This window comes from Perca fluviatilis, chromosome 1 (genome assembly GCF_010015445.1).
Source record: "Perca fluviatilis chromosome 1, GENO_Pfluv_1.0, whole genome shotgun sequence".
Taxonomy (NCBI): domain Eukaryota; kingdom Metazoa; phylum Chordata; class Actinopteri; order Perciformes; family Percidae; genus Perca; species Perca fluviatilis.
The window spans coordinates 1,517,312-1,537,311 of NC_053112.1; the positions used below are offsets into that span (position 1 = coordinate 1,517,312).

General features: G+C 43.8%; 1 protein-coding gene across 1 annotated transcript in view; it reads right to left on the minus strand.

Annotated features, from left to right (window-relative positions):
- stab2 (stabilin 2) overlaps window positions 1–20,000 on the minus strand; it is a 106,079-nt gene that overhangs the window by 46,895 nt on the left and 39,184 nt on the right. The window contains exons 31-41 of the mRNA XM_039803728.1: window positions 19,630–19,763; window positions 17,679–17,781; window positions 16,702–16,779; window positions 16,367–16,456; window positions 15,753–15,860; window positions 15,476–15,607; window positions 9,871–9,999; window positions 8,293–8,355; window positions 5,811–5,909; window positions 4,558–4,753; window positions 3,249–3,344 (exon numbers count right to left, since the gene is read on the minus strand). Of these exons, the coding sequence (XP_039659662.1) occupies window positions 3,249–3,344; window positions 4,558–4,753; window positions 5,811–5,909; window positions 8,293–8,355; window positions 9,871–9,999; window positions 15,476–15,607; window positions 15,753–15,860; window positions 16,367–16,456; window positions 16,702–16,779; window positions 17,679–17,781; window positions 19,630–19,763 (1,228 nt within the window). The remainder of the gene's footprint in view (window positions 1–3,248; window positions 3,345–4,557; window positions 4,754–5,810; window positions 5,910–8,292; window positions 8,356–9,870; window positions 10,000–15,475; window positions 15,608–15,752; window positions 15,861–16,366; window positions 16,457–16,701; window positions 16,780–17,678; window positions 17,782–19,629; window positions 19,764–20,000) is intronic.

Genomic DNA, 20,000 nt, shown 5'->3' on the forward strand with positions numbered 1-20,000 from the left:
AAAATGCCCAAAAGTGCCGTTCAGGGTCAGTTTAAAAGTGTGCGAGATGTTCAGGTTCACTGTGAAAGTGTGGGAGATGTTCAGGGTTAGTGTGAAAGTGTGGGAGATGTTCAGGTTCACTGGGAACGTGTGGGAGATGTTCAGGGTTAGTGTGAAAGTGTGGGAGATGTTATGGGTCACTGTGAAAGTGTTGGAGATGTTCAAGGTTAGTGTGAAAGTGTGGGAGATGTTCAGGGTTAGTGTGAAAGTGTGGGAGATGTTCAAGGTTAGTGTGAAAGTGTGGGAGATGTTCAGGGTCAGTGTGAAAGTGTGGGAGATGTTCAAGGTTAGTGTGAAAGTGTGGGAGATGTTCAGGGTCAGTGTGAAAGTGTGGGAGATGTTCAAGGTTAGTGTGAAAGTGTGGGAGATGTTCAAGGTTAGTGTGAAAGTGTGGGAGATGTTCAGGGTCAGTGTGAAAGTGTGGGAGATGTTCAGGGTTAGTGTGAAGGTTTGGGAGATGTTCAGGGTCAGTGTGAAAGTGTGGGAGATGTTCAACGTTAGTGTGAAAGTGTGGGAGATGTTCAGGGTTAGTGTGAAAGTGTGGGAGATGTTCAGGGTTAGTGTGAAAGTGTGGGAGATGTTCAAGGTTAGTGTGAAAGTGTGGGAGATGTTCAAGGTTAGTGTGAAAGTGTGGGAGATGTTCAGGGTCAGTGTGAAAGTGTGGGAGATGTTCAGGGTTAGTGTGAAGGTTTGGGAGATGTTCAGGGTCAGTGTGAAAGTGTGGGAGATGTTCAACGTTAGTGTGAAAGTGTGGGAGATGTTCAGGGTCAGTGTGAAAGTGTGGGAGATGTTCAGGGTCACTGTGAAAGTGTGGGAGATGTTCAAGGTTAGTGTGAAAGTGTGGGAGATGTTCAAGGTTAGAGTGAAAGTGTGGGAGATGTTCAAGGTTAGTTTGAAAGTGTGGGAGATGTTCAGGGTTAGTGTGAAAGTGTGGGAGATGTTCAGGGTTAGTGTGAAGGTTTGGGAGATGTTCAGGGTCACTGTGAAAGTGTGGGAGATGTTCAACGTTAGTGTGAAAGTGTGGGAGATGTTCAGGGTCAGTGTGAAAGTGTGGGAGATGTTCAGGGTAACTGTGAAAGTGTGGGAGATGTTCAGAGTCAGTGTGAAAGTGTGGGAGATGTTCAAGGTTAGTGTGAAAGTGTGGGAGATGTTCAAGGTTAGTCTGAAAGTGTGGGAGATGTTCAAGGTTAGTTTGAAAGTGTGGGAGATGTTCAATGTTAGTGTGAAAGTGTGGGAGATGTTCAGGGTCAGTGTGAAAGTGTGGGAGATGTTCAGGGTTAGTGTGAAGGTTTGGGAGATGTTCAGGGTCAGTGTGAAAGTGTGGGAGATGTTCAACGTTAGTGTGAAAGTGTGGGAGATGTTCAGGGTTAGTGTGAAAGTGTGGGAGATGTTCAGGGTTAGTGTGAAGGTTTGGGAGATGTTCAGGGTCACTGTGAAAGTGTGGGAGATGTTCAACGTTAGTGTGAAAGTGTGGGAGATGTTTAGGGTCAGTGTGAAAGTGTGGGTTCAGGGTCGTGAAAGTGTTGGAGATGTCAAGGTTAGTGTGAAAGTGTGGGAGATGTTTAAGGTTAGTGTGAAGGTGTGGGAGATGTTTAGGGTCAGTGTGAAAGTGTGGGAGATGTTCAAGGTTAGTGTGAAAGTGTGGGAGATGTTCAAGGTTAGTGTGAAAGTGTGGGAGATGTTCAGGGTCAGTGTGAAAGTGGGAATGTTCTGGGTCAGTGTGAATGGAGATGTTCAAGGTTGTGAAAGTGTGGGAGATGTTCAGGGTCAGTGTGAAGTGTGGGAGATATACAAGCGTTGGAAAGGTGGAGGACAGTGTGGAAAGTGGAGATGTCAAACGAGGTTAGTGTGAAAGTAGCGGATCAACCCACACAAACCACAGCGCACCAACGAACCCACAAACCACACCACCACAAACAACCGACACAAACCCACGCCACGACAACCCCAGACAAAAGACCCAAAACCCACCACCACACACCCACAAACCAAACACCACACCCACGCCACAAACCACACAGAGGAACAGGAAAGGAGAACCACACAACCACACACCCACAAACCACACCACACAACCACACACCACAACCAGGGCAACCAAAACCACACAAACCCACCCACCAAGGAGCACAAACCCAAAAACCACAAGAAGCCCACCAGAGACACACCCAGAGGAAAACCAAGGGGAAGGAGACCAGGGCCACGAAGGAAAGTGGAGACAAAAGGAAGACAAGGAAAGTGGAAGGAAACCAAAGGAAAGGACAAACCCACGCAACCATGGAAAGGGATAAACCAAGGAAAGGAGAAGAAAGAAAGGTGGAAAGGAAGGAAATGGAAGGATAAACAAGGAAAGGAGGGAAACCAGGAGAGGGAAGGAAGGAAAAGAAGAAAGGATAACAGTGGAAGGAAAGTGGAGGAAACAGTGGATAACAAAGGAAAGTGGAGATAAAAGTGGGAATGGAAGGAGGGAAAGTGGATAAACAACAGAAGGAAAGGTGGATGGAACGAAGAGGGGATAAACAGTGGATAAAGAGTGGATGGAAGGATGGAATGGGAGGAAACGAAGTGAAAGTGGAGGAGGACACAGGAAAGTGGATGGAAGTGGATAAGAAAGGAGGTGGAAACATAAGGAATGGATAGTGTGAATAGTGTAAGGAAAGTGGAAGGAAGCAAGGAGGAAATGGAATGGAAAGTGGATAAAATAAAGTGGAGTCAGGAAAGTGGAGAAAGGTAAAGAGGAAGGATGTTCAAGTGGTGGATAATAGTGGAAGGTGGAGATAAATAGTGGATGTTCAGAGTGGATAACGAGTGGAAAGGATAAAAGTGGAAATGGGATGGAAGGTTAAATGGATAAACATGGTAGATGTTCAGTGGAAATGTAAGGGTGAATGGTGGAGGTCAGAGTAGTGTGAAAGTTTGGGAGATGTTCAGGGTTAGTGTGAAAGTGTGGGTGATGTTCAGGGTCAGTGTGAAAGTGTGGGAGATGTTCAGAGTCAGTGTGACAGTTTGGGAGATGTTCAGGGTCAGTGTGAAAGTGTGGGAGATGTTCAAGGTTAGTGTGAAAGTGTGGGAGATGTTCAGGGTCAGTGTGAAAGTGTGGGAGATGTTCAGGGTCAGTGTGAAAGTGTGGGAGATGTTCAGGGTCAGTGTGACAGTTTGGGAGATGTTCAGGGTCAGTGTGAAAGTGTGGGAGATTTGGGCGTTCTTACTCTCATCACAGAAGACTCCTCTCCAGCCGACGTCACACTCGCACGTCCCGTCTCCGTTCGGCCCGCCGTTACAGCGGCCGTTATTACAGCCGCACTCTGCACACAGAACCACACACAGTTTATTATAAATATATATATTATAAATAATGTTATCTATCTGCGTTCATTGTTAAAGCATAATTTTCGCCAAAATGCAACCTAGGGTCTTTTTGTGAATGTACCCGAGTCAAACATTTGTTTAAAAGCATATTTAGGACGGAAGAGCCACTTAAAACACACAAACAGAGTCGATCTCTGATACCTGGAGCAAAGTCTCATGTTGTGTTGAGCCTTCTTAGTGTTTTAAAAACAACTATTTTGATGCTATCTATAGTAGTGCCCCTAGCACTCCCATTCAAAACGCCATTTGTCAATTTGTCACTCTTAAAAGTGTCTAAACATGACGCTAAATGAGATTTTGGGCCCTAGTTTAACGATCTGAGCGCATGGCGTGGAGCGCCTGGTGCAGGTGTGTTTAGGGCGTTTCCAAATCCACTTTTGCTAGTTTGACAGCGGTAGAAAGTGGCCGTGCGCCGGGCGCCTGGTTCTAAAGGGTTGTTCTTAGTGTCTTCATTAATCAGAGATGTGTTTTGGGCGTAACATGCAATCAACCAATCAGAGATCATCTCCCATTCCCTTTAAAAGCCAGGCGCGTTTGGACCTTGGAGCATTGCTGTTATGATGGAGGATTTGCACCGTAATATTTTTATTTGTAATCTTCTGCATGTGTGTGTGTGTGTGTGTGTGTGTGTGTGTGTGTGTGTGTGTGTGTGCTGCTGTGCGTCCCTGTGTGTGTAACAAGCATAGTGTGTGCGCGCTGTGCACGAGCCTAGGAGCATTTTACTAATGCTCTGTTAAAATAACAATGAAATGCTGCGTTATTGACTTCAGACCAGGTTTTTGTTGGTCAATGGTGCGCTCACTTCCCGCTGCCTCAAGATAGCAATACTCCCAGAATGCAACTGAACACACCTCCCTGTAAGACCAGGACGCCCAGAATGCACCTGAACACACCTCCCTGTAAGACCAGGACGCCCAGAATGCACCTGAACACACCTCCCTATAAGACCAAGACGCCCATGGGTGCACAGATGGGTGCAGGTGCATTTGCTGTTTAAATGACGGTCTTAAACTAGCAAAGACACTTGCGTCTGGCTTTGCGCTGTGCTAGGTGCAAGATAGGGGCCAGAGGGTACCTGACCAAGGGTCGCTTTCTGAGGCGCTGGGAGTGAGATGTGACAAGTTGTAAAGTGTAGTTTTAAAGACGTACCCTGATCACAGTGGACTCCATATTTCCCGCTCTCGCACGTTTCACACGCTGTCCCGTTGAAGCCTCTGTAACAGCGACAGACTCCGGTCCCGCTGGTGCCGTCCGAACACGCCCCGTTACCGAAGCAGGGCGCCCCCTCCGGGCCGGGACACGGCTCACAGTGCTCCCCGAAAAACCCTCCACAGCACCTCCGCACCTGCACACATCTCTACTGATTACTGTCTTTACTCATCAGCCTAGAAGCTATAGTTAACAAAGCATGTCTAGACGGACCTTTTATTTAAACAAACTCAATAGACTAAACACTTAAATAAAAGACGGTAGAGAGCACAAACTCGTCAATAGATGTACAGCTTTAGATGCAAAACTCACAGGAAAATACAGACAAAACAGACTAATACAGTAAGTCAAGTAAACAGGAGCAACAGATTATTGTGAATCAACAAAACCTTCAAGAAAAACGTATCAAATAAAAATCTAATAAAATATCCCAAAAAAATTTTGAGAACGTCGAAAGACTTTTTTACAGTGTGGGAGATGTTCAGGGTCACTGTGAAAGTGTGGGAGATTTGGGGGATCAGTTTGAAAGTGTGGGAGATGTTCAGGGTCAGTGTGAAAGTGTGGGAGATGTTCAGGGTCAGTGTCGGAAAAAAAACACTTTGACAGCGTAAAAAACTGTCCAAAAAAAAGCAACTCAGTTCCTCCAAATCCTCCGACGATGATGTCGTTACGTCGTTATGTTTACTTTCCCCAGGCGGTCTGGAAACCTCCGATTGTTGGACCCTGTTATGTATTTCCTCTCAGATCTGATCACATGCCAAAATGGGTTTCTTTTTAACTACCTAATTCGGATGATTCCACACATTGCGCTTCGCAAGTACAACAACAAATAGGGTCTCTACTTTCATTGACTTTTGGATGTTTTAAAAAACATTGACATTTACCCTTCTGTGATTGTCCATCCTTTAATAATTTCTGCTTTTTTTAACTCAAAAATTAGGTATAATTTCCTATAAATGAGGTGTACTGACCAGGAATTCCAACATGAGTGTAAAACTAGTAATACGTTGGTGTTAGTGGTGTTTATAAATGGTAATGAAAAGGAGCATAAAATGTAAAAAAAAACATTGAAAAAAGTGTTGATAAAAGAGACGAAAACCTCAGAAAAAGTGTTGATTTTTCAGGACAACAGGTACATGGTCGAATGGACGGTAACACAAGGGATAAAATATGAAAGATAAAAAGTTGCGTACGGTGTTTTTCTTCAGGCAGGTGGCTCGGCAGCCGATGGTCAGCAGACGCTCATCCTCAAACATCCGAGAGTACATACATTTCCTCTTCTTCGCCCATTTCTGCAGAGAACAGGATGTTATCATAGTTACATAGTGTTCTTGGCAAAAAAAGTCCCTTAAAAGATGCAAAATATTAAAGATATTACGTATTCCTTAAAGGTGCACTGTGAGTTCCTGCATGGTCACTTCTGTTGACGTTTCAAGTAAATTTAAAACAAAACCTCCCCCCCATGTTTCCGTAACTGTCATGACTAACTAAGCCCCACCCCCTCCCCCAACCATCTCGTCGGTGATTGGCTGGAACCTGGTTTGTTGTATTTTGGTGCACAGCCTGTGCCCCCTAGTGTTTGTTTGATGTGTACGACCCCTGTTTTGTCTCCCGAGACCGGGCTTTTTCACGATGTGTTCAGGGGGGCAGGCAGCTAGCGGATCAAGGAGAAAGAGATGATTATGATTTGAGACAAAAATTAAATCGCGCTGAAACCATGCACTCATAGTGCACCTTTAAAAGATTCAAAATATTATAGATATTACGTATAGATATTTTAGAGAAATCATCATCCATCTCTTTACCTTTTGGAGGTAAATATTTAAATATCAACTAAATATAAAATCAAGTCATCTGCAAAGAAACTTATTTACTTTTGTTTGGCCGTGTTTGTGCCTTCTCTTCAGTCTGTCCAAACATTTAAAGATGCCGTAGGTAGGATTGTGAAGATCCAGGACTTAGCCAAAAAATTTTAACATCGACAACTTTTCAGTCCCTCCCTCTCTTTCCGCTAAAGCCCAAAACGGTCTCCTAAGCCCCTCCCCCCTCAAGGGAGAATGAATGCGTGTGCATGAGCGGTGACTGGCACGCAGTTAGACACTCCCCCTGGCCCTGATTGGTGCATCTGAACAGTTAGACACCCCCCTGGCCCTGATTGGTGTATCTGAACAGTTAGATACGCCCCCTTGGCCCTGACTGGTGCATCTGAACAGGGAGCGGTGGATTTATTTTAAATGACCTGCTTCATGTAGTTCTACTGGAACATAGGGTCAGTTTCAGCAAATATGACAGAAAGGTAGTTTTATAAGGCTTACCTACTGCACCTTTAAATGCAACTAACAAAACTAAAAAAAAGTTATCAAAGTCAACAACGAACAACCTTTTATGGGTAATATCAGTTTCTCAACCTGGACTCTGCTGTATGTTCCCATGTTTCTGTGTCTGAGTGTCTGATGTGAACAACAATCTTTGAAACTGGTCCAGAATTAAACAAGAAACAAGCTGTTATGTAAGTTAATAGGGCAACTCTCCAGCTTGTATTTACGTCCACTAAAAGCTCTGTTTTTGACGCTGACAGACTCAGATTAATATTCTTAGTGTCTGATAACATTATGGAAAGGATCCCTACAGAGATAGACCTTTAAAAACCTCTTCAAGACCTTTCTGTTTAACCAGAAACAGCTCTGAAGTCGCTAGCGCTAAACCCACCAGACTCCATTTAAATAATCAGTACTTTTAGCGTGTATAGAGCCAGCATATCTTCACATGTAAATTGGTAAACTATGTGTTTATTTCAACCAAAACTAGAGCTGTGATGGTTGGAAAAGTGGAAAGACAACCCAAAACGGCTTTTCATAGTTTTATGTTAGTTTTAGTTGAATGAAGTGTGTTTTACGATGCTAAAAATGAAAATAAAATGTTTATTTACATGGAGTCTGGTGGGTTTAGCGAACGCAATTTCGCGGATGTTTTTATATTTAAAAAAAGGATCTTACTCTTTAACAGAGAGGTTGACTTCCTTAAAAATCCTTTCCATAATGTTGTCAGACACGTAGAATAATAATCTGAGTCTGTCAGCGTCAAAAACAGAACTTTTATGAAGGTAAATACAAGCTGCACAATTGTCCTGTTAACTTACTTTATTTCTTGTTTAAGACTGGACCAATGTCAAAGATTGTTGTTCCCATCAGTCACTTAGACACAAAAACATTTAAACATAGGGTCCAGGTTGACAAGAACGGATGTTACCCTATAACCTAAGAAGTTTTGTTGGCTAACCTAACCTAACCCATCCCTGCACATTGAGAAATTACCCTCAGTGGTTCTGAGCATCTGAGAGTTGTGAGAGTTGTGAGAGTTGTGAGAGTTGTGAGAGTTGGAGATTTGTGAGAGTTGGGAGAGTTGGGAGAGCTGTGAGAGTTGGGAGAGCTGTGAGAGTTGGGAGAGTTGGGAGAGCTGTGAGAGTTGGGAGAGCTGTGAGAGTTGGGAGAGTTGGGAGAGCTGTGAGAGCTGTGAGAGTTGTGAGAGTTGGGAGAGCTGTGAGAGCTGTGAGATTTGTGAGAGTTGGGAGAGCTGTGAGAGCTGTGAGATTTGTGAGAGTTGGGAGAGCTGTGAGAGTTGGGAGAGTTGGGAGTTAGAATGAGTTACGGCTGATTTAAAAGTTTGAAATCTTACGTCTGGGATGGTTTCATTCAGGCAGATTCTTCCCTGAGGGAAGATGCAGTCCAGACACGGTCCCTTTGGAGAATAGAGAGAGAGAGTTATCATGAGTCAGCAGTTTGTGTCAGTCTCGCCCTGTACGTACTCATAACGCGGCAGATTTCCTTGGATTGTGGTGGCACCTGGATGGTGGTTGCAGCTGTTCCCGTGGTCCTGCTCGACACCCAGATACGCCCTTCAGTGCTGCTACTATTATTTCTAGTCATAGTTTCACTATCTTTATTGTGACTTTAATTGCCACTGTTCACCATACCAACCACTATAATTATGACTCATTTTTCTCTGTATCTGTTTCTACATATCTGTATCAGTGTCTCTACATATCTGTATCAGTGTCTCTGTATATCTGTATCAGTGTCTCTGTATATCTGTATCAGTGTCTCTGTATATCTGTATCAGTGTCTCTGTATATCTGTATCAGTCTCTGTATATCTGTATCAGTGTCTCTGTATATCTGTATCAGTGTCTCTGTATATCTGTATCAGTGTCTCTACATATCTGTATCAGTGTCTCTGTATATCTGTATCAGTGTCTCTGTATATCTGTATCAGTGTCTCTGTATATCTGTATCAGTCTCTGTATATCTGTATCAGTGTCTCTGTATATCTGTATCAGTGTCTCTACATATCTGTATCAGTGTATCTGTATATCTGTATCAGTGTCTCTGTATATCTGTATCAGTGTCTCTACATATCTGTATCAGTGTCTCTGTATATCTGTATCAGTGTCTCTGTATATCTGTATCAGTGTCTCTGTATATCTGTGTCAGTGTCTCTACATATCTGTATCAGTGTCTCTGTATATCTGTATCAGTGTCTCTACATATCTGTATCAGTGTATCTGTATATCTGTATCAGTGTCTCTGTATATCTGTATCAGTGTCTCTACATATCTGTATCAGTGTCTCTGTATATCTGTATCAGTGTCTCTGTATATCTGTATCAGTGTCTCTGTATATCTGTATCAGTCTCTGTATATCTGTATCAGTGTATCTGTATATCTGTATCAGTGTCTCTGTATATCTGTATCAGTGTCTCTACATATCTGTATCAGTGTCTCTGTATATCTGTATCAGTGTATCTGTATATCTGTATCAGTGTCTCTGTATATCTGTATCAGTGTCTCTACATATCTGTATCAGTGTCTCTGTATATCTGTATCAGTGTATCTGTATATCTGTATCAGTGTCTCTGTATACCTGTAGTAGTATGTATACTACAATGTGTGTAGTATGAATACTGTAGTGTGTAGTATGTATACTGTAATGTGTGTATGTATACTGTAGTGTGTAGTATGTATACTGCAGTGTGTGTATTAATACTGTAGTGTGTGTATGTATACTGTAGTGTGTAGTATGTATACTGTAGTGTGTAGTATGTATACTACAGTATGTGGAGTATGTATACTGTAATGTGTGTATGTATACTGTAGTGTGTAGTATGTATACTGTAGTGTGTAGTATGTATACTACAGTATGTGGAGTATGTATACTGTAGTGTGTAGTATGTAAACTGTAGTATGTGCTGACTGTACCATGACTTTCGTGTAGCGTAAGTCATCGCAGCGGTTCCTGTTGATCGGTAGAACAGCTGACAGGCCGTGGATCACTCCTTTACCGCTCAGGATGTTGGAAGAGTTTATCTGAGCGTCGTTCACGAACAACTGAGGAGAAACACGACAGTTCACGAACAGCTGAGGAGAAACACGACAGTTCACGAACAGCTGAGGAGAAACATGACAGTTCACGAACAGCTGAGGAGAAACACGACAGTTCACGAACAGCTGAGGAGAAACATGACAGTTCACGAACAGCTGAGGAGAAACAACAATTCACGAACAGCTGAGGAGAAACAACAATTCACAAACAGCTGAGGAGAAACACGACAGTTCACGAACAGCTGAGGAGAAACACGACAGTTCATGAACAGCTGAAGAGATAGACAACAGTTCACGAACAGCTGAGGAGAAACACGACAGTTCACGAACAGCTGAGGAGAAACATGACAGTTCACGAACAGGTGAGGAGAAACAACAATTCACAAACAGCTGAGGAGAAACACAACAGTTCACGAACAGCTGAGGAGAAACACGACAGTTCACGAACAGCTGAGGAGAAACATGACAGTTCACGAACAGGTGAGGAGAAACAACAATTCACAAACAGCTGAGGAGAAACACGACAGTTCACGAACAGCTGAGGAGATAGATGACAGTTCACTAACAGCTGAGGAGAAACACGACAGTTCACGAACAGCTGAGGAGAAACATGACAGTTCACAAACAGGTGAGGAGAAACAACAATTCACAAACAGCTGAGGAGAAACACGACAGTTCACGAACAGCTGAGGAGATAGATGACAGTTCACTAACAGCTGAGGAGAAACACGACAGTTCACGAACAGCTGAGGAGAAACACGACCGTTAACGAACAGCTGAGGAGAAACACGACAGTTAACGAACAGCTGAGGAGAAACACGACAGTTCACGAACAGCTGAGGAGAAACGACCGTTCACAAACAGCTGAGGAGAAACAACAATTCACAAACAGCTGAGGAGAAACACGACAGTTCACGAACAGCTGAGGAGAAACACGACAGTTTTACGAACAGCTAAAAAAAAGGGTTTTTTTTTTATTTTTTTTTTTTATTTTTGGGGTTTCCCCCCCAAAACCTTCTTTCTTTCCCACTGCCATCACTCTAATGAACAAGTGGGGTCACCCCCACTTTGACCACTCACCCACTTCTCTACACATTACATACTTATCATTCCAATATGAATCTTTGCACGCTACTTTGCACTATTACTTTTTGCTTTACATCCCACTCCATGTGTACTTGTCTTGATATTATGCCTTGTTTGTATTTTTGTATATTATGTTGATATGTGCCTATATGTATACTGTTGTCTCTATTGTACAGTATGTGTCTATATTACTGTTTGTCTACTGAATGTTTACTACGACATGTCTAGTTGTTGAATGTATAGAGAGTTAACACCTACCGAAGTCAAATTCCTTGTGTATGTAAGTATAACCCTCATGCCCTCTTCGGTCATTTTTTTACATTTTTCTCAAGTTTTTTTTTTCATTTCGTGATCATTTTTGCTGTGTTACTTCTTATGGCATGAAATTTTGTAGGAATCCTTCTTTTCAGTCAAATTTTTTAAATCCAGTGTTTTTTACTCTTACATGTCTTTTATACTTAAATGATTCATTTTGTACCCTCTGGACACCTTCGAGGCAAAAATGTCCACGCACACAAAAACTGTGTTAAATCATCATATATCAATATGTTTTTCTGCTTTTTTTTCATGAATCACTTAAACAACTTCTTACCTAATCAAAACCACCAAACATTCAATCATTTTCAGGATTTTAACCCTTTAAATGCCAGTTTATGTATTTGAAGTATGTCATTTTTTATAAAAAAAAACACAAAAAATGATTTTATTTCCCATATAATGAATAATATGTAGATGGGGCTTTGGTGGGGATTAGAGGCGTGGATATGTCAAAGATAAGCAACAAAACTGATTTGATTGCATTAGTATTTTTTATGTAATTCCAGATACTCCCTCTGGACACCTTCGAGGCAAAAATGGCCCCATTGACTTCCATTATAACCACATGTTTTGATCTCACTGCATTTACAGTATAAAACCATGCATTCTGTAATGTCAGCATTTCATTTGGAAGAAAACTAGTCATATTTGACATTTTTACAGTATTTCACCAGATTCAACCATTTTGCCCTTGTAGGCCGATGCATGAAATTATAGTTATATTATGGAGCTGTGTGTGTGTGTGTGTGTGTGTGTGTGTGTGTGTGTGTGTGTGTGTGCGTCGCCGTGCGCATGCGTCGTTGGCGTCGCGGCGTGTGTGTGTGTGTATATGTGTGTCTGTGTGTGTGTGTGTGTATATATGTATATTTGTGTGTGTCTGTGGGTGTGTGGGTGGGTGGGTGTGTGTGGGTTGGGTGTGTGTGTGTGCATGTATGTATGCGTGTGTGTGTGTGTGTGTGTGTGTGTGTGTGTGTGTGTGTGTGTGTGTGTGTGTGCATGCATGTATGTATGCATGTGTGTGTGTGGGAGAGAGTGTGTGTAAATCTGTAAACAAACAATGATAATTTTAGTGGTGAAAAAAGCGCACCTTACTTTTGCCAGTTATATTATGGAGCCGTGTGTGTGTGTGTGTGTGTGTGTGTGTGCATGCGTGTCTGTGTGTGAGAGAGAGTTTGTGTAAATCTGGGTGAAAAAAGGGCTTCTTTTGAAGGATGCATTTCATGTGTCTTTGAAGACGTGCTTGAATAAAAACATTGCCTCCTGCATTTGTTGTAAACAGAAACAACTATTAGTGTGTTTATGCACCTGGCTCTAGAGAAGGAGAAAGACCTGGAGCAAAGAGAAGGAGCCTTTATCTTCCAGCCAACTGCAGGACTCATCTGAAGATGACACAAGTTTCTGGAGTCTGACAAAATGGTCACTGGTGTCCTCCAACTCTGTGAGTGCCTCTAACCCTTCCTCTGAAAGTGGAGAGGACACTGAAGATCCTGTCCATCCTAACATTGAATGGACAGTGAAGAATTGGCAAGTCTGGTCTCCATCTAATACTGAGACGCTGCGCAACATTCAAGCACCGACCGGCATGATGCCAGAGCCCAGGAGATATGCCATATCAAGAATCCATGATGTGGCATCCTCTTTCCACCTTTTCTTCACTCTTGACTTGATCCAGCTGATTCAGGAAATGACAAACCTACACGGGAGGTGTTCAATCTCAGGATGGAGTGAGGTGGATGCTCAAGAGATTTAAACAGACATGGGACTTCACACTTGGCTGGTGTGTACCGGTCCAAAGGGGAATCCACCCGGAGCCTGTGGGATGTCCATAGTGGGAGACCAGTCTTCAGGGCTACCATGTCCCACAAACCATTTGAAATGATAAGCGCCAGTTTACAGCACATGCAGGACACAATGTTTTTATTCAAGCACGTCTTCAAAGACACATAAAATGCATCCTTAAAAAGATGCCTTTTTTCAGCCCTAAAATGATCATTGCTTGCTTACAGGTTTACGCAAACTCTCTCACACACACACACACACACACACACGCACACACACATACACACACACACACACACACACACACACACACAAACACACAAACACACATACACACACACACACACACACAAACATACACACACACGAACACAAACACACACACACACACACACACACACAGCTCCATAATATAACTATAATTTCATGCATCGGCCTACAAGGGCAAAATGGTTGAATCTGGTGAAATATTGTAAAAATGTCAAATATGACTAGTTTTCTTCCAAATGAAATGCTGACATTACAGAATGCATGGTTTTATACTGTAAAGGCAGTGAGATCAAAACATGTGGTTATAATGGAAGTCAATGGGGCCATTTTTGCCTCGAAGGTGTCCAGAGGGGAGTATCTGGAATTACATAAAAATACTAATGCAATCAAATCAGTTTTGTTGCTTATCTTTGACATATCCAACCCTCTAATCCCCACCAAAGCCCCATTCCCCTATGATTTATTTTATGGAAAATAATTTATGTTTTGTTGGTTTTTCATAAATAATTGTTACTTCAAAGATTTAAAACTGGCATTTAAAGGGTTAAAATCCAGAAAATTATTAAATTTATGGTAGTTTTGAGCAATTTACAAGTTGTTTAAGTGATTTATGAAAAAAAGCAGAAAAAAATATTGATATATGATGATTTAATATCAGTTTTTGGACATGTACATTTTTGCCTCGAAGGTGTCCAAAGGGAGTATCTGGAACTATGTAAAAAATACTAATGCAATTATATTAATTTTGTTGCTTATCTTTGACATATCCAAGCCTCTAATCACCACCAAAGCCCCATCTAGATATTATTCATTATATGGAAAAAAAATATTTTTTTGTTTTTTTTGTAATAAAAAATGAAATACTTCAAATACATAAACTGGCATTTAAAGGGTTAAAATCCTGAAAATGATTGAATGTTTGGTAGTTTTGATTAGGTTAGAAGTTGTTTAAGTGATTTATGAAAAAAAAGCAGAAAAAAATATTGATATATGATGATTTAATAACAGTTTTTGTGTGCGTGGACATTTTTGCCTCGAAGGTGTCGAGAGTAAGTTTTTTTAAGGAGGGCATGAGGGATAATTGGCCAATAAAACTGATTCTAATTCTGATTCTGATTCTGATTCTGGTTCTGATTCTGATTCTAGTTCTTGTTCTTGTTCTTGTTCTTGTTCTGATTCAGATTCTAATTCTAATTCTAATTCTGGTTCTGGTTCTGGTTCTGGTTCTGGTTCTGATTCTGATTCTGGTTCTAATTCTTATTCTGATTCTGGTTCTGGTTCTGGTTCTTATTCTGATTCTGATTCTGATTATGGTTCTGGTTCTGGTTCTGATTCTGATTCTGATTCTGATTCTTATTCTGATTCTTATTCTGATTGTTGTGTGTGTGCGTTTGGGACCTTTCCGTAAATAGGCAACGTAAAGTACTTCCGCACATTATAATCAAAACAATACACATACGATTGTGTACTACTGCAGGTTAAGTGAAGCGAATGAAGCCCAAAACATGTCGCCGACTAGAAATCGTTAGTAATCAGCTAGCGCTAGCTAACGTCAACGTTAGGTAGCCGCTAGCTAACACTAGGTAGCTAACGCTAGATAGAAGCGTTTGTCATTACTTCGCCTGGAACGCTACCATGGCGTGAGTCGTGACTTGAAGTCGTAACTTACGGGCTAAAAAATTGGTGTCTGGAACGCGGCATTATACTATCTATACTTGTCCAATAAAGCTGATTCTGATTCTGATTGATTGTGGGATATGTATGTGTGTGTCTGTGTGTGTCTTTGTGTGTGTGTGTGAGTATGTGCGTTTGTTGTGTGTGGGTATGAGTATCTTTATGTGTTGTGTGTGTGTGTGTGTGTATGTTGTGTGTGTGAGTATGTCTTTGTGTGTGCTGTGTGTGTGTGTGTGTGTGTGTATGTATTTTTGTGTGTGTGTGTGTGTGTGTGTGTGTGTGTGTATTGTGTCTTTGTGTGTGTGTGTGTGTGTGTGTGTGTGTGTGTGTGTGTGTGTGTGTGTGCGTTTGGGACCTTTCCGTCCCGGGGGAAGATGGCGAGCTGGAAGGAGAAGCCGAGCAGCGTCTGTTTGTATCCTCCCGGCTGCAGGTCGGTCTTCAGCAGGCGCTCCGACGCCACCACGTGGTAACGCGTCGTGTTCACATCCTGTTCAACGGATTTCAAAATAAAAGCACAGAGACAGAAACGCGTCCATGTCACAGCTGTAGATAAACGTGTGTATTCACACTGTAAATCACCACAGAGGGGTTTTAAACGATGACTCAGTGCAATTTGTGATGGATATCTGTACCATGGCGGTGGCGGCCATTTTGTTGAGGTAATCGGTGACGGCGGCGTCCGTCGGAGCGAACACGGTGAACTCTTCGGCCTGTTCGATCTCGGCGGTCAGGTTATAATCCTGAACAGAACAACACAAACGGTAGAGAAAGGTTACGAAGAGACAAAGCTGAGGATGTGTGTGTGTTTGTGTGTCTGTGTGTGTGTGTGTTTGTGTGTCTGTGTGTGTGTGTGTGTGTCTGTGTGTGTGTGTGTCTGTGTGTGTGTGTGTCTGTCTTTCTGTCTGTCTGTGTGTGTGTATATGTGTATTTATGTGTGTGTGTGTGTGTGTGTGTGTGTGTGTGTGTGTATATGTGTGTGTGTGTATGCGTGCGTGCGCGTGTCTTTGTGTGTGTGTGTGTGTGTTTCTAAGTGCGTGCATGCGTATGTGCGTTTGTGTGTATGTGCATGCGTGCGTGTGTGTTTGTGTGCGAGCGTGCATGTGCATGCGTGTGTGCGAGCGTGCGTGTGCATGTGTGTGCGTGCGTGTGTGTGTGTGTGTGTGTGTGTGCGTGCGTGCGTGTGCGTGCGTGTGTGTGTGTGCGCGTGTACGTGCGTGTGTGTGCGTGTGTGTGTGTGTGTCCGTACGATGAGATACGATGTGAACAGAGAGAACTCCGGTCTCTGAGAGAGAGTCTCCAGCAGACCTCCACTCATCTTCCTGTCAGGAACCAGAACCTGCCGATAGAAATGGAAATTAGTGCTCATACAGTATGCACGGCATGAATATAATACAGATACACCATAAATACAGTACAGGAATTATAAAAAATGTATGTTCAAAGTGCTTGTTGTGCTGTCTGACAGCCTGCGGTATAAAAGAGAGAGCATATCGCTTACTTTGTCTCACAGGAGGCCTTAGCCTAGCACTACCTTCTGTGTCTATATAGTTAGCATTGTTAGCATCGTTGTTAGCCTCGTACCTTATCGATGACGTGGATCAGTCCGTTGGTGGCCGCTACGTTAGACGTGGTGATGGTCGCTCCTCCGACAGCTGTCAGCTGACCCAACAAAACACACACCGTTACAAAGTCACGTTGAGTTAACAACGTTAAAGGTCCCATGGCATGAAAATGTCACTTCATTAGGGTTTTTTAACATTAATATGAGTCCCCCCAGCCTGCCTAATGGTCCCCCAGTGGCTAGAAATGGTGATAGGTGTAAACCGAGCCCTGGGTATCCTGCTCTGCCTTTGAGAAAATGAAAGCTCAGATGGACCAATCAGGAATCTTCTCCTTATGAGGTCATAAGGAGCACTAAGGCCTATATAAAAGAGACTTCAGATACAGTATTAGGGGACCACTAAGGTCTATATAAAAGAGACTTCAGATACAGTATTAGGGGACCACTAAGGCCTATATAAAATAGACTTCAGATACAGTATTAGGGGACCACTAAGGTCTATATAAAAGAGACTTCAGATACAGTATTAGGGGACCACTAAGGTCTATATAAAAGAGACTTCAGATACAGTATTAGGGGACCACTAAGGTCTATATAAAAGAGACTACAGATACAGTATTAGGGGACCACTAAGGTCTATATAAAAGAGACTTCAGATACAGTATTAGGGGACCACTAAGGTCTATATAAAAGAGACTTCAGATACAGTATTAGGGGACCACTAAGGTCTATATAAAAGAGACTTCAGATACAGTATTAGGGGACCACTAAGGTCTATATAAAAGAGACTTCAGATACAGTATTAGGGGACCACTAAGGTCTATATAAAAGCATCCAAAAAGCAGCATGTCATGGGACCTTTAAGTTAACCCTCCACAGATAAAACAGTCTCAGGCAGGTCAGAGGGTGTTTGCCGACAGCCAAAGTTAAATAAAACTATCCAGTTTTGTGCAGAAATGCAGAAAATGATAGTAAACCCTCCCGTCTGTGGACTTACCTGATTGGTTGTCGAAACAGGAAGTGTTGTCTTGAGGAGGCACGTCACAGAGGAAGTGCTGCTCAGACTGGATAATGGGAAGATCCCGGGGATGATGTGGTTCCTGTGATACGGGACAGATGGAAGTGTCAGGGTCCTATTTTAACGATCTAACCGCACGGTGTGAAGCGCCTGGCGCAGGTGCGTTTAGGGCGTGTCCAAATCCACTTTCGCTAGTTTGACGGCGGTAGTGTCTTCATTAATCAGAGGTGTGATTTGGGCGTAACATGCAATCAACCAATCAGAGATCATCTCCCATTCCCTTTAAAAGCCAGGCGCGTTTGGACCTTGGAGCATTGCTGTTATGATGGAGGATTGTGTGTGTGTGTTTGTGTGTGTGTGTGTGTGTGTTTGTGTGTGTGTGTGTGTGTGTGTGTGTGCGTGTGTGTGTGTGTATGTGCGTGTGTGTGTGTGCTGCTGTGTGTATCCCTGTGTGTGTAACAAGCATAGTGTGCGCGCCTAGGAGCATTTTACTAATGCTCTGTTAAAATAACAATGAAATGCTGCGTTATTGACTTTAGACCAGGTTTTTGTTGGTCAATGGTGCGATCACTTCCCGCTGCCTCAAGATAGCAATACTTCCAGAATGCACCTGAACACACCTCCCTGTAAGACCAGCACGCCCAGAATGCAGCTGAACACACCTCCCTGCAAGACCAGCACGCCCAGAATGCACCTGAACACACCTCCCTGCGAGACCAGCACGCCCAGAATGCACATGAACACACCTCCCTGTAAGACCAGCACGCCCAGAATGCACCTGAACACACCTACCTGTAAAACCAGCACGCCCAGAATGCACCTGAACACACCTCCCTGCAAGACCAGCACGCCCAGAATGCACCTGAACACACCTCCCCGCGAGACCAGCACGCCCAAGAATGCACATGAACACACCTCCCTGTAAGACCAGCACAGCCCAGAATGCACCTGAACACACCTCCCTGTAAGACCAGCACGCCCAGAATGCACCTGAACACACCTCCCTGTAAGACCAGCGCGGCCCTAGAATGCACCTGAACACACCTCCTTGTAAGACCAGCACACCCAGAATGCACCTGAACACACCTCCCTGTAAGACCAGCGCGCCCCCAGAATGCACCTGAACACACCTCCCTGTAAGACCAGGCGCGCCCAAAAATGCACCTGAACACACCTCCCTGTAAGTCCAGCACGCCCAGGATGCACCTGAACACACCTCCCTGTGAGACCAGCACGCCCAGAATGCACCTGAACACACCTCCCTGCAAGACCAGCACGCCCAGAATGCACCTGAACACACCTCCCTGTAAGACCAGCACACCCAGAATGCACCTGAACACACCTCCCTGTAAGACCAGCACGCCCAGAATGCACCTGAACACACCTCCCTGTAAGACCAGCGCGCCCAGAATGCACCTGAACACACCTCCCTGTAAGTCCAGCCCGCACAGGATGCACCTGAACACACCTCCCTGTGAGACCAGCACGCCCAGAATGCACCTGAACACACCTCCCTGCAAGACCAGCACGCCCAGAATGCACCTGAACACACCTCCCTGTGAGACCAGCACGCCCAGAATGCACCTGAACACACCTCCCTGCAAGACCAGCACGCCCAGAATGCACCTGAACACACCTCCCTGTAAGACCAGCGCGCCCAGAATGCACCTGAACACACCTCCCTGTAAGTCCAGCACGCCCAGGATGCACCTGAACACACCTCCCTGTAAGACCAGCACGCCCCAGAATGCACCTGAACACACCTCCCTGTAAGTCCAGCACGCCCAGGATGCACCTGAACACACCTCCCTGTAAGACCAGCACGCCCCAGAATGCACCTGAACACACCTCCCTGTAAGACCAGCACGCCCATGGACGCCACAGATGGGTGCAGGTACATTTTCTATTTAAATGACGCAGGCGCTGTCACCTGACGAGACTTGGCAGGTTCCCCGCCGCGGTCCAGAAGCTTCTGTCCTCTGAGGACATCATTGCGACGGCAGTTGAAGACGGAGCCAGCAGGGTGACGTTCTGGTCCGACAGAGTCCAGGACAGGCCAGATTTCTGGGACAAAAACACAGAAATATATGTTAGGAGTTCTGGTCCCACAGAGACAGGGACAGACCCGAGTCCTGGAACACAACAACAGGAATATACAGGGCCGGCCCTAGACTTTTGGGGGCCCTAAGCAGGATCTGGTTTGGGGGGGGGACTCTCCACATTGTAACATGCTGCCACTGCACTTGGCACTAAACCAACTTGTGTATTGTAAATATTAGTTTAAGCACTCATAATGTACAA